The 14,358-nt window shown below is 36.5% G+C and overlaps 1 protein-coding gene across 34 annotated transcripts in view; it reads left to right on the top strand.

Annotated features, from left to right (window-relative positions):
- The window catches only part of CLASP2 (cytoplasmic linker associated protein 2), a 507,179-nt gene that overhangs the window by 448,610 nt on the left and 44,211 nt on the right, over positions 1–14,358 (top strand). For 12 of the 34 annotated variants that reach the window (XM_032104203.1, XM_032104158.1, XM_032104303.1 and 9 more), the window contains 6 exons: positions 2,574–2,629; positions 3,799–3,969; positions 7,285–7,308; positions 10,067–10,084; positions 12,025–12,126; positions 12,262–12,288. In XM_032104203.1, coding sequence (XP_031960094.1) covers positions 2,574–2,629; positions 3,799–3,969; positions 7,285–7,308; positions 10,067–10,084; positions 12,025–12,126; positions 12,262–12,288 — 398 coding nt within the window. The remainder of the gene's footprint in view (positions 1–2,573; positions 2,630–3,798; positions 3,970–7,284; positions 7,309–10,066; positions 10,085–12,024; positions 12,127–12,261; positions 12,289–14,358) is intronic. The other 22 variants (XM_032104232.1, XM_032104342.1, XM_032104290.1 and 19 more) reach the window with 7 other exon arrangements.

The following is a 14,358-nucleotide window of genomic DNA, read 5'->3' as shown; positions in this document are numbered from 1 at the left end:
CAATTTTACTTTGCGACTTCCCATTTTTTTAATAAAAAATTCTTCTATGGTGGTTTGCTATATGACAGCATCACCCCAGCAAGGTGAAAAACATGGGCAGTCTTTAACCGGATTTTAGCTCACTGTATTCATATATTCATTCCTTAACAGCTGCTTTAAACACCAAGATATCATCAAAGTTCATATTGATGTCCCGCATTCTGACGCGCTGAATAGATTCTAGGAAAGCTATACTGGTGTTATTCCTTTTTCATCTCTTTTCACTGGCAAGCATGAAAAAGGGACATCAACAATGAGATTCATTCAGATTGCAGATTGGTTTGGGGTTTTTTTCCCCCGTCTTCACTGTACTGAATATGTATTAGCAGTATTTTGCAGCTATGCCAGTTACTATAGGGTGGGTCTGTGCTGCAGTCAGTGGTGTATTGACATGCATAGACAATCTTGAGCTGAATAAATTAAAGTTTGCTTAGGTACCAATAGCAAAAGAAATCTACTGGCTTTTTAGCAAAAATGTGAAGTAGTAGTAGTAGTAGTATGCAGTGATTTTTGTCTTTAAAGGGTAGAACGCTTCCTCAAAGTATTTCAACCTTTTAATATTTCAGATGTTTCATTACCAAAACCAGAGAGCTTGTCTACTCACTTTTGACTTGAAAGCAAAGACTGCTTCCAGCATACTGGAAGTTGCTTTTTTTTCTTTTTTTCTTTCTTTTTTTTTTTTTTTTTTTTTGGCTAATGCCTTAAATACCGGAGGTTTACCTTATCATTCCCATGATACTTGTAATTATAAAGAAGATTTTTAAAAAGTAATTCTCTGTGATGCAAGCAATTGCTAGCACTTTATTTTCCACAAACAAGTGTTTATTCAAAGATGAAATATTCTTGTTCAGATTAATCTGTATCCCCCATCTGGAAATAAAAGTGCTGTTAATGAGTTACTGGTAATAAACTGTTAAAAACTAAATTACAGGGAAATTAGAATCTTAAAAAATCCTTAAATCTTCAAATGTTGCTTCCCATATTGCAAGATGTGTAAGTGCTACAGTACAGAAAGTGAGGAGTAAAATAAGAAGCACATAGAAGAGATGATGATATTGGAAATGAATGAAATTTTAATTGTTTTATTACTAACTTTGCATTCAGGTGGATGTTATTTTTACTCTATTACCCAAAATTTTACTTCTGGCATTTAGTATAGATGCTGAACTCCCCCTGTATAGGCTAAATTAGGAAATACGGCTGTGATTTTCCTAAAAGTCTGATCCTCTGTGATTTTTGACCTTCTGAACTTACATCTCATACAATTCATTAATCCAAAATCGTTTTAAAGAAGATGGTGGAATGAGAGAGACATGTGGTGACTTCTGCCTACCTATATGAAACTGCTTGCATAAAATGTCAATTGCAGTGGATTTGTGGCAGTTGTCTGGGACTTCTGTTTGAAGCAAGGTGTAAGGTCAGGATGCACCCAGGAGCTCTCCCTCAGCCTCCTCACCTTACTCGACGCAAAGTACCTTCAAAACACTAGTTAGTCATGTCAGAAAAGCAGGTTTATTCAAAATAAGCTGCAAACACATGTTCTTCTGTGAGGATTTAGGTAATGATGCTGACCTCTATGTTACTGTTGAGCACTTGAGCTAATAACTGGGGTAAATATACAGTATGAGGCATCTCTTTTCTCTCTGCTTTTAGGTTCAAAATTAGAGGAATTATTTGTACTAAAGCTGAGACACTGACTCGTCTTGTAATTTGACTGTTGATTAAATACTCAACTATTTCATCAAATACAAACTTTCCCCATCAGATACTCAACCAATGAATATGCTATTATGTTTTCTTCCACCAGTCTTTTTCTTTTCCCTGGTCTCTCTGGCTGCATTTTACCCTTCCAAACCAGGCCAAAGGATGGGCTCACAATTAAACTTGAGTAGACTGGAACACTTGTGCTTCAGTAACTACTTGTTTTTGCAGTGAAAAGGAAATGAAGACAAAACCTAGAGGAAAAGGGATGGGATTTTTCTCCTTTTATAGATTATGGGAGCCTCTACATTCCAGCTGGGGAAATGGAGTCTAGCTGCTTGGAAGCATCAACACTTCCTTTTTAAATTTGTAACTTAATTCTTGAAACATCTGGGACTGGAAGAGGCTTATGAGTTGGGCACCTGTTTTTCTTGTTACTGCAGACACCACTTCACATTATGTCTTTCATAAATAAAGCGTTTTGGGTAGCTCCCACTGTTCTTGTTTGATGGCTGATTTATAAGATCGGCCCTGTGGTTAAAACCTTGATCTGACCACCTTAAATGTTTCTGTGACCAAGTCTGGAATGCCTGAACTTGAAGTGTACCTGTCGGTAACTGAAGGATTAGTGCTTTGTGATATAGATGTAGTTTTATAAAATATAAAGGATAAGATAATTCTGGTTTTCTTACCATTCTCTACTTAAAGTATTTCTCTAAAATATGCTGAGAAGGTTGAAAAGGAGAGAAGAACAGAAGATTATTCTTTTTCTTTTATTGTTGACTTTTTCATCTGATACATGAGACTTACTGGATTTATTGACTTCTTTCCAGTCGGCCTCTATCTTCTAAATGGTCTGCAGCCAGTCCAGCAAGTCTTGCAGGCAGAGGTAAGGTGGTTCAGTGCACAGTTACTGTTCTTCATGGTCTTTGAATTAAAAGTTCTAAATGCAGCTTAAAATTTTACTATCTCAGCACCTACCCTATTTCCAGGATAAATAATGGTATGTGTCACTACAAACTACCTGGAGCTAAGATTGCCTCACACTCACTTCACGTTTTATGTAGTTTCAGTTGTTTCAAGTATAAGACATAATTCAGTAATAGTTCGGTATTAATTGATCATCTGTGCTGGAGTTTTGTCATGGAACAGTCACTTTCAAAGAAACAAAACATTATTCTTCGGTCTGTTCATGATTAGGCTTATGGCAATTGGAAATTAAAGACTCACTGTCTCTTTCATCTGTTCCCATGTAGCTGTTAGTCTTTCTAAATAAATAAAGAAAGAAACAACAACCAAACCACATATTTGTAATTCAAAGAGTTTAATTATGTGTTTAGTTTTCAGAATTTAATAAGTTTAGTGTCTTTTCCCACAATGTTTTAGTAACTCTTGGAAAATAAATCATTGAGCTGCTTTTTACAAATGGACTGTAATTGAGAGTGCTTGTTTCTGGATACTGAAACTGATAAGGGGTGTCGAGTTTAGAACACCTAAAACAATGCTTAAGATTAACTGAAGCGAATAGCTAAAATGCAGTAAACAATAGGAAGTGAATATGAAAATACTGAAGATTAGACCCTAAAGCACTTCAGAGTATGCATTCAGCTTGCCTGTCTGTGGCTTTACCTTAGCTGAAGTGTGGGAGCATTTTCTTCCTTCAGTTTCTCAAGGAATTATGTGAATTTTCTTATATTTGTGAAGCATTGAATAAGGTAATAAATCACACAAAGGTTCAGAATCATGTCATTTTTACTAGGGTGAGAACACGGGGTTTGCATTAAATAATGCTAAAATTTCATGCTGAATGAAGATAAATACTACTGTAAAACAAACTGTCCTTTTTAAGCAGTTCATTGCAATACCAGGTCTAGTTTGCTTTTTAATCTCAGTAATACTTGGTTTAATAATAACTTGACTTAAGCTTTTTTACATAGTTTTCTGTGCTTTCTGCAAGCATGCTGCGGTGGTAGTAGATGTTAACCTTTTAAATATAATTAATTTTATTCAGTATCAACTAATTTCTTTTTAAATTTTTTTTCTTTTCTCTTCTGGTAGTTTCAGGCAGCAGCAAGGGCGTTCCAAGCCCGGGCACCCTGCAGAGGTCTCGCAGTGACATCGATGTGAACGCTGCCGCAGGTGCGAAGGCCCGCCATGCTGCTGGACAGGACAGCTGGAGCTGGGCGCCTGTCAGCAGCCGGCCTGCCCCGGGGTCCTACGCCTCCCTAGGTAAGGGAAGCACCTTTGCACTGCTCTGAGATAGCCTTGTGATTTTCTTGATCAGAAAGTTACTGTACAATACTCCTGTATTTGAAAAGCAGTCGTCGTTTTTAATAGCACTGGAGTATGGCAAAAGAGCAGGTCTTCAGAAGTAAGTCACAAAGTTTCCTAGATGCTTTATTTTTCTTGTGCTAGAAGAATGCCAATGCAAAGAGTATGTCCATACTATGCTCTTTAAATGTCTTAATCTGGAATTAATATTAAGTGTTGGAAGGAGTGGTACCTTTACTTAACATCATGTGGTGATCATGACCTTTTTTTGTTTGTAAAAGTAATATAGAAATGAGTGCGAGGGCTCTTGATTTTCCATTTTTCTCAGCTCTTCTGGTATTTTACAACAGTGCTAAAGAGATACCTTGGCAGTAAGAGGTGGCTTCTTCATGAAATACAGAAGTGTTTTACGCAATAACTTACAACACTGAGTTAATTAATTTCTTTCTGAGGGCATTGATGGAACTATGTGTATGTTTTATCCATTGATACTTGCTGTTGGACATAGAAAGTGCTACAAGTGATAACAGTGCAGGAAAGTATTTGATAATGGTGATGGTGGTGTAGGTGCTTGAACATCCGCTGAGTGAGAATGGTAAAGGACTATGAACATGTTTTTGTTCTAGATTTTTAGGTTATCCATGCTGTAGGGATAGCAATGGGGGAAGAGAGGTTCAGTGTTCACAAAACTGTTTTTTTTCTTCTCAGCTTCTGTGCCAGCTAGATCACCAAGGAGAGGCATGTTCTAATGTCAGTACAGCCATAGATGATCACAAGAGACAAACTGCATGGTTCTTCTGGTTTACATTGTGTTTGGGTAGAGGTTAGCATACATATAGGCTGTGGTTTGCAAAGGTTTTGGTTGTGCTTTTAAAAATCAAAATGTAAGTTAAAAGCTATCTAAAATGAGTTGATTCTTTTTGTCATCGGGGCCCACTTGAAATGCTGGTGAACGACATTGATTTTAGTGTTAATGAGTGTAAGCAATCCCACAAAAGGAATACTTGGTACTTGGAATAGCAGTTTCGGATGTGGGCTCCCTCTGGTGCCCACAGAGGGGGCAGCAGAACCTGCTGGGTCGCAGGTGGACACCAACGTGAGGCTGCTTGGTGGAGAGGATACGCTGGTGGTTCCCCAGGGAAGTTGCGGATGTCCCATCCCTGGCAGTATTCAAGACTAGGCTGGATCAGGCTTGGAGCAAACCTCTCCCGTGGAAGGTGTCCCTGCCCACAGTAGGGGGGTTGGAACTAGGTGATCTTTAAGGTCCCCTCCAACCCAAACCATTCTAGAATTCTAGAACTCTCAGTTCCTCCTAACTTAATGCCTAAAAGCCTGAAAAATATGGGATGATTATTTTCCAAGATCAGAGTATTGCCTGGTGTGTTTTGATGTGCAACAGAACATATTTTGAACTTCATACAAAGCTGACATTCAGAGAATTAAAAGTGCCACAGAGCATGGTGACAGAAGGAAAAGTCAAATGGAAAATAAAGAGAGAGATCCTGCTCTGTTAATGTCTTCTTTATGCTGCTCAAATGAAGAGACGATGTTGTCTTAAGATTTTCACAGAAAATTAGCTCTTGATTGGAGTATTGGTTTGCTTTTAGAACATTTAAAGAAATATCTGATTCATGCCAAGAATTTTGTAAGCAAGGGTTGAAAAGGGCACAGAGGTTTCTATTGAAGTAAACAGTGGTGGGTTTATGCAGGAAAATAACAGAAATAGCTTATTCTCTTCGTAATTTGTTGATTGGGTGAGTGTGGATGAGGGAGAGGAATAATCAGCAATGTCCAGGTCCTATTTGTTTGAAGGATTTGAGTTGCTGGAAAGCTTTACCTTGCTAGCAGATGCAGTCACATGTGGACAACAGTATGATGGTCATTTGAAATGGCAAAATAATGTAATACTGCCAATGTACAGTAGAAGTCAAATCTTAGTGCAGACAGTGAAGGGGCAGTGGTAGTCAAGGAGACCAAGGTTTGTTTCCAATCACACAAAAGCTGTACTGCTTGATTGATCTTGGCTCAATCTCCTAACAGTTTTTTAACTGAGTTGAGGTAAGGTAATTTGGATGATACATACCTTGTAGACAGTGTGACTGTTTTCTGTTGTGGATTAGCTTCAAAGTATTGTTTACTCTTAGTTTTCAAAAGGTAGCCTTAAAATGAATGGAGTGCGAATCCAAGCAAGTGCCATGTTTCAGAAAATGGGCTAATTTGTAAAGTTGTTCCCTCTGTTCATTTGAAGGAGTTTATTTATAGTAGCCCAAATATGGAAAGTTAAATGACAGAACTGTCAAGCTAATGCTGCTGACCATGGTATGAAAAGGCCTAGGCAATGTTATTGTGTTTCTATAATGCTTTCCACTTCCTTTAGGTGTTGCAGTCAGTACCAAAATAAATGACATTGTCTCCTAGAGCTTGAATTTATTTTCAGCCTGGCTTGCAGAGAAACATCCACCTTTTGCTTACAAAGCTATCAAATTTAAAGCCTCAGAAGGCCAGAAGCTTATAAGCACAGTAATCCATAATTGTGTTCACCCATCTCTTCCCTTTTCATTATTAATAGAAGAACTCTTGCTTATTTATGGTTTTTAAAAGACTATTCTAGAAGCAGGAGGATACTCTCTAGTTACTTTAAATGTTGACTATCTTTGACATCCTTAAGTATTAATGTCCTTGTTGAGGAAGCTTGAGCTGTAATTATATTTGTCTCATGCTAAATATTTTAATTTTGATTGTTACTGTCAGAATATTTATGCACTACCTTCCAGCTGAACTGGTAAATACTTAATGCTTTTAAACCAGAGTGAAACTTTCTCTCATTTGTCCTCTGTCTTAATTGTGCTATTTTTTCCCTCCTGTCCCTTACCCCAGAGGGGTCTTCATGTTCAGTAGCGAATTTCATAAGAAATATAATTATGTTGTTCAGTAATGATATACATATGTACCGATGCTTCAGTAACTGTTTACACCAAGAATGAAACCATTTGTAAATGTTTTACTGTAAGGGTTGTCTCAAATCTGGGAAATACAAAGAGAATCAATATCCTTATGCAGGGTACTTGTACCCTGTTTTGTAATTTTGTACCTTGGACTGAGCAAAACCAACTTTGTTTAAGGTAGCTTATACATGCATTAATTAGATAAACATGTCTGCTGTATTTAATATTAATGCATTTTCCTCAATTAATGTTTTATGACTCTGCTGTGAACACCTTTATTCTAACACACTAAGTTTTCCATGTTTCTTTGCCTGCTTTTCCAACAAAGAGGATACTTCTGACAAGATGGATGGTAAGAAATTATTTAGTCTGTCCTCTAATTCTATTAAATATCTAATAAAGTGTCTTTTATGTAAAGTATTGATGTTTAATATATTTGTCTGTTCATTAACAAATGACTATGCTGTTTTCATTAACTCCTGTGTAATCTTGATGTCTTATTATATGTGTGATTGCTTTATTTGTCAATTTTGGGAAACATTATCAGAAATCTGGCATTACCCCCCTTTTTTAAAAGAAGCTCTACTAATTACAGAGCAATTTTGTAATTGTTACATGCTGCTTTTTAACTAGTTAAATACATGCTTTTTAAATGTCTAGTTCCAGTGTATTCCATAGTTTTATGTAACTTGGCTGAACAGCAGTGGGAGAGCAGAAGATGCTTGACCACATAATTAAGTATTAAAAAAAGCAAAACCAAAGAAAACTTCTCTATCGAAGTCTAGCCTTGCTACATATTTTTAAGTGCCTGTAAATTCTGTAGCACAATGTAATTCTGTTAAAGAATCATTTGTGAAGAAGACCTACCTGTTAAAATAGCTTACCAAGTATTCCAACTTAGTTTTAGCACTTGCTTTTCCTTAATTCACTCTGTTACAAACACATGGAGGGACTGAAAAGCAGTTGAGCATCAGGCTTCTCATAGCAATTGTCTGTTTCAGGTGTGTGGAAATAATGCTTCACATATAATAAAGTGACAGAGTCCCAGCCTGCTGCCTGGTGATTCTAGTTCTAGTATATTGCTTGGGAGCCCTTAATGAGCACTTAACAAGTTTGCTGCTTACTTAATATTTTGTGTCATGTATTTATTAACTGTGCAAGTTTGGAATAATGAGTAGTTTATTGGAAGCACGTGTATCTCGTAAAAATTAAAAGACTAAGAAGGTAGATTCCCAAACCAGCATCCTGAATCATTTCAAGACACAGATGCTTCTTGAAAGAATTTGAGCTGGTTTTGAGCACTGAAGATGTCAAGACTAGTTTAATAAAATGAGGAGGGTTTGTACAGGATAGTAGAATCTGTATCGCTTATTTCCATATGACGTTTCCTTAGGCTACAAGTAGTAGGCTTTATTTATAGCTGTTTGTGCTAAATCTTGAGCCTTGGACATTGTCACCAGAAATAAAGGTTCTTAGGACCATGTAGGCTTTTTCTTTTGTTCTAACCAGAAGTCAGAACTTACGATATGTTGCACATTTCTGTTTAAAAACAGCAAGGGAAATGCTGCACAGAGTAAACAGGTTGGGTTTTGTTCTAGAGGCTATCTTCAGATATGATGTGCAAGATAGAATGAACTAAGCTGTGTTCATTCCATCTTGCACATCATATCTAAAGATAGCCTCCAGCTGTAGTTGTATGATATAGCTGTTCTGATCTCACCACCACCAGGAGGAACTTTTTTCCTTTTACCACTAACTTTGTCCACATGTTTTTTATCTCTTCTTTTGCTAGCACCTTGTGATAATCCATTATCAATTACTGTAGGTGAACAAACTCCATAAAACTGATTTCATAAAAGTGACTAATATTCTGCTATTTCGTTTTTGGAACTGCCAGTGAGCCTTTTTAACCATCCAGACCAGGTGGTAGCACAAGGCTGAGAGGAAAGAGAAACAGAAGCACCCCTTTTAGGAGCAGCTGTGTGTTAGCCTGGCTTAGGTGTTGCATAGAATCTGCCTTCCAGAGCTGGATTTGGAGGGCTAGCTCAGGGTTCGGGGGTTGGGTATTTTATTTGGTTTTGGTTTTTTGCAAACTGGCAAATTTGATTGGAAAACTTTGAGACACTCCTACATACCTATTACTGTAACTGATTTTTGTGAAGAAGCATTGAAATTTACACTGAACTAATTTTAGAGAGAGTTTTTAAAAATAGTTCCTTGAAGATACTGTAACATGAGAAAACTTTCCCAGCAAATCTGGCTAAGTTCAGGCTAGCCAAAGACACTAACAGATGTTTTCATTATTGTAGTTCTCTCGTAAGGCAGAAGTGGTAGAGAGTGGAAATAAAAATGGAGGTAGCCTTTGATATTTTTTTAGGGACATTTAACATTTTTATCATTACTGGTATATATTTTATTCCATAATAAGATTCATCTCAAAGGAGCTTAGAGGAAGGACTGGCAATTAGGCAGCTTCCCATCAGTTCCTAAGGTACTGATGGGAAAAAGGCTTGTCTGTCTCATGTTGTCAAAAATCAAGCCTTGTTAAGCTCAGCATACTTGTTCAAGTGTGATGTGATTTCAGCAAGCTCATATTCCTTCCACGTCTCTGAGCAAGACTTGATCTTGTGCATGTGTATCTTCAGAATAATCACAGGCTTCATTCAGAGAAATCCTCCTTGCTGGCAGTTCCTATCAAATTAGCACTGTCCAGTGTGGGAAACACTGTGTTTTTCTCTGAGGTTATGCATAATAGTATGTTTCATATTTTCAGGAGAGCTTGCATTACGGTATTTTTAATGTCTGTTTTGATCTGTATATGTAATTTTGTTGACTGATCTCATAGATGTAATTTTTTTCTATTGAATTTTTTGTTGTTTTGTAACAAGTTTGGAAGGCAGTGCTGTGCCTTGTGTTCTTTTAAATTGCTATCAGTGTCATAGGGATATTTTCTTGATAATTTTACTTCAATTATGGAGTTGCAACATAAAAACTTTAGCTCTCTTGACTTGATAAAATTTGTCAAGATTCCCAAGATTAATCTCAGAAAGGAATTTGAAAGACATAGTATTGTTTGGAATATCATGTATTTTATTATTTTTTCTGTTTAGGAACAGCTTCTGAAGATGGTAAGAAACTACTTTGTTAGACTAGCTAATATTTTCAGCTTCATATTTTCATTTATACAAATTAAGCTTTAAAAGTAGAACATGGTGTTTCTGGGGCTTTATGGAGGTTCATAACAGACGGGCTTATGGGCTAACAGCTTATGCATCTAATACTTGGTTGTCATTTACTATTTTTAAAATTCTTTTGCTTTTATTTTAATTCTCAATTACTCATCTGCAGTCTTAAGTATCATTGCTTAACGTTTCTACTATAAATATATAGGGGCTTTATAATTTTGTGCTGATTTTTTTAAAGCAAATCTTGTCACAGAATATTTCATCAAATGTGTTCATACTCTGGGAAGCAGGTGCTACTATTACTCATTTCTGTGAGACTTGGAAGCTAATGTTCAATCTGTTATTAACATTTAAACCTGTCATTAGTGAATGGATGAAGAGACTCCAAATGAGTTAACAGTTCATTTATCTCACAGACACAAACTGGTTTATTTTACATTGATGAAACAGGTTCCAGGTAATATTTTAACATAGTATTGAAATAGTGGCACTCTGTATTCCTAGGTTTTGGGCCAAACTCTGAATGCAGTTACATGCCTTGCAGTCTCACAGCACTCGGTGGGAAAACATTGCCATTGCACGGGGATAACTAGTAGAGTTTGGACTAGTTAATCTCACCATTCTTGCTAAGTCTGCTGTTTTCTAATAGTTTAGTTAATAACCTCCTTTATCCTGATTCTCTTCTTATAGACTCTCATCTATGGCTATTCCCTCTACTTGGATGAATAATATTAACTTGGTTGGTCTCCAAATTCTGCTGTGGAAAGCCTAAAGAGGCTAGAACTAAATAACAAGTCTGTGTGCCTAATTCTTTTAGGTCAAATATTGACTCAGCATGTCTAGAAAATATTTTAATTATGCCGTGTTTGAAAGTGTTGAGCTTGTTAAACTAGCTCCACCCTGTACAGACTTTCTGGGGTTAGTTCTTGCAACATAGAAGAGTTATGGTTAGCATGAGTTTGGTTTTGATTTCATTTTTCTCTTGTTTGAGAGGCTGGCTTAGGAAATGCAGTATACAACTCTGCTATTTTCTTTTATGAATGGTCTTTCCGTTAGCTATAATTCATCCACCTGGGGTCTTCCTTTCTTTTGTAATTTCCTTTTATGTGTTGGATTTTATGAGGAACATGGCTAACAATGCAGAGAGGTTTAACCAAACCCAAGAGAATTTGTCATTTGCCATTTGGCATTCTAGAGAAAAATAAATCTCTTATTTTATTTGTAGATGCTTAGTTTGATTTGTCTTCTTGCTTGGCTTTTCTATCTATTGGGGAGAGTAGTATTTCTTTATATCATGTTGTCATGAGAAGTACTTAAGTGTATTTAGTTTTTGCAAAATGCTCTAAAAGGGAAATCCTGTAGAAGTCTGTATGACTGTGGCCAGGAAGACAGTAGAATCTTCAGTAATAAAAAGCTAGTATTTCAGTTTCTGAGAAGAGGAGTGAAGTTAGGAAGAAAGCTCAGAATCCTATTCTGTAGTTTTATGACAGCAAAAGTAGACTTACAACCACACATACTCATGAGGAGACCTGATACAGCAACATTAGTGTTTGCATTGCATTGTATTGAATAAACTTCCCCTTTTTTAGTGTTATCAACACATACATGGTGGAAGGAAGAAGTAGCTAGCCAGTCCAGGGTGTTGAAGGGGTAATGTGCAAATCGTTTGCTGAAACCTGGAGCATCAGAGGAGACGTATTTTGCTTCCTCAGCTATTAAATTCCTCAAGGTGTTCAAATTTCTACTAATTATCCCAAGCGAATTTTCGCCAATTGAGTTACATTGCGCTTCTTTTATCTGCAGAAAATATTAGTAAATGGTACTGATGCTCTGCTTCCTGCCTGACTCTGAAAAACTGATTTAATGCCATTTTTCTTCTCTAGGTCGTATACGATCAAAGCTCTCAACCCCTTCTGTTGGTATTGGAAATTCTAAAACAGATTCCAGAGGACGGAGTAGAACCAAAGTGGTGTCACAATCTCAGCGTATGTATTTTCTGTTTATCAGTTATACCTGATAAAGAGGCCAAATGCTTAAGCATATATTCATTGACCAATGGCTACAGTCAAAGTTAATTTTAAAAAAAAGGCTACATACTGAGTTGTTGTTCTGTGCCTTAGGTTCATCATCGCCAGACCAAAATGAAGGTATTTTTTTCAGTGTTTTGGGTCAGTGGTATTTGCATGCTTTTCTGATTCATGTTGTTTTTCTCTGGACAAAATACTAGGTTAGGTCTCAGTTTGCCAGCTAAATTAGATAATGTAGCAGGAAGTGAAATCTGTCCTTAAATTCTGTCTTCAATTATAACTTCTCAACATTCTTTTCCCCCCTTTTCTGACCTCCCCAGCATGAAAGGCCAGTAAACACTGACGAGTAATAGACAAGAACGAGTAGGCTGAATGGTGTCCTCAGTGTTACCTGCAAGACCTAATTTTTCATTTTTAAAAAAGGCTTATTCCAGCCAGAAATACTCATCTTCACTTTAAGCTAGGCACTGCTGTAGCTCTTTAATATAAACTCCTTTTTTTTTTGTATTACAGCTCTTGCCTTTACTTAACTCTCCTTTGAAGGAAAAATACTAAACCCTCACTTTACAATCAGTTACTTAGCTTGTGTTGAGTCAAAGGGTTAAAACAGGCAATTTAATGTGAGTCAGCTAATCCACAGTAATTTTCTGTGTGTGTTTAGTAACCAAAGCAGATGTGACATTTTCGATCTAGCCAAGCACTCAGTCGTTAATTAAAAAGACCTGATTACCTCACATTGTTTGGCACTGGCTGACCTACAGCAATTCGTCCACGCATCTGATGTCTCCAATAGACATTTTCTGACTAAGCTCTGTAGCATTTTCAGATTCTTATCTTTGTCTAATTAAGTGAAATGCAACTAAGTTAATGAAAGGAAGCCAAATTCACAATAAAATTAAAATAAACTTCCCATTTGTATAATTTGTCAGGCCTAATGTTCTAAACCCAATAAATTTTACCAGGTTTGAAATTTTCAATACAATTATTTCCCTATTACTAACCATATCCACTTTCTTTAATAAAACCCCTTAAAAATGTGTTTAATGGCAGAAGCATTTGTCTTCATAGCAATGATTGCATCTATAAAAAATAGAATTTTTTTAGAAGTTAAACAAACAGGTGGAAGTTGGTTTTTTTCCTGTTAGAGCGCTTGCCGTTCAGTTTTGCATAATTTTGTTTCCCGAGAAGTACAGTTGGATCAAACCTGATCCAGTGTTTGCAGGTTTTCTGAAATAAAGCTTTCAAATGATGTGAACAGATAAAATGTAGCATACTAAAATTCTGTAGAAGTAGTTCCCTTGAGAGCTTTGACAGTGCTCTAATCCCAGAAGTGTTTGTGAAATGAAAGCCTGAAAATGAGTCTAGTTATTGGCTGGGACAAAAGTTGTGCAAAAGTTGTTTTACAGATGGCTACACTGTATCATAAGCAAAAAATATGTGAATAATTTAAGAGGGAGGGAAGCTGAAGTTCCATCAGATCCCTTTTCCCCCTCTATGAGAAACTATAAGCAGTGTCTGTAACAATTGTTTCATTAGTATTAGGAAAGTTTGGAATTAAGCTTTTTTAAAATACCTTCGTACTCCAAATAGATTTGGTAAATTCTTAAGAAGTGAAGGTGTTTGATAAATGTCTGTGGGAGGGGGTAAATTTAGGTAGCAATATAAGACTTTAGTGATGGTCATTGTCATATAACATTAAATAACTGTATATCCAGAGAAGCAAAATTAAGCCTTTTCAGTTTTTCTACTAATAATGACAGGGTTTCTTTCGTTTTGGCACAGTATTAATGTCTGAAGAGATAAATTGATAGTGTGATAACTAGATCTGACTACATGTGATGATGTGTGAAAATCAAATGCGTGAATGCATCTTTACAGCCTTTTATTACTACTTCTGTTCAGAACCGATTGCTTCAAATAGCTCATTATAACCTGTCAGTGGGGGAGAACAAGAATTCTGAGATGTTTTAAGGAAGATAAACAGGGCAAATACAAATGGACAGGCGAAGGAGAATTCTCAGGCGCTGTATGCCAGCTATTTGGGTGATGCTTCTTTATGTGACTGAAAATTTTCGCAGCATTGTGTGAAGCGTGATGCTTGATGTTTCCATACAGGGGATTGTTTTACTTCCCCAGCTTATATAATGAGAGAATAGCTTCATATTAGATTTAAGTTTGTATTTTTTAAAA

Source organism: Corvus moneduloides, chromosome 1, assembly GCF_009650955.1.
Source record: "Corvus moneduloides isolate bCorMon1 chromosome 1, bCorMon1.pri, whole genome shotgun sequence".
Taxonomy (NCBI): domain Eukaryota; kingdom Metazoa; phylum Chordata; class Aves; order Passeriformes; family Corvidae; genus Corvus; species Corvus moneduloides.
The sequence above is the reverse complement of the archived record's forward strand: the minus strand, read 5'-3'. Positions and strand labels throughout refer to the sequence as shown.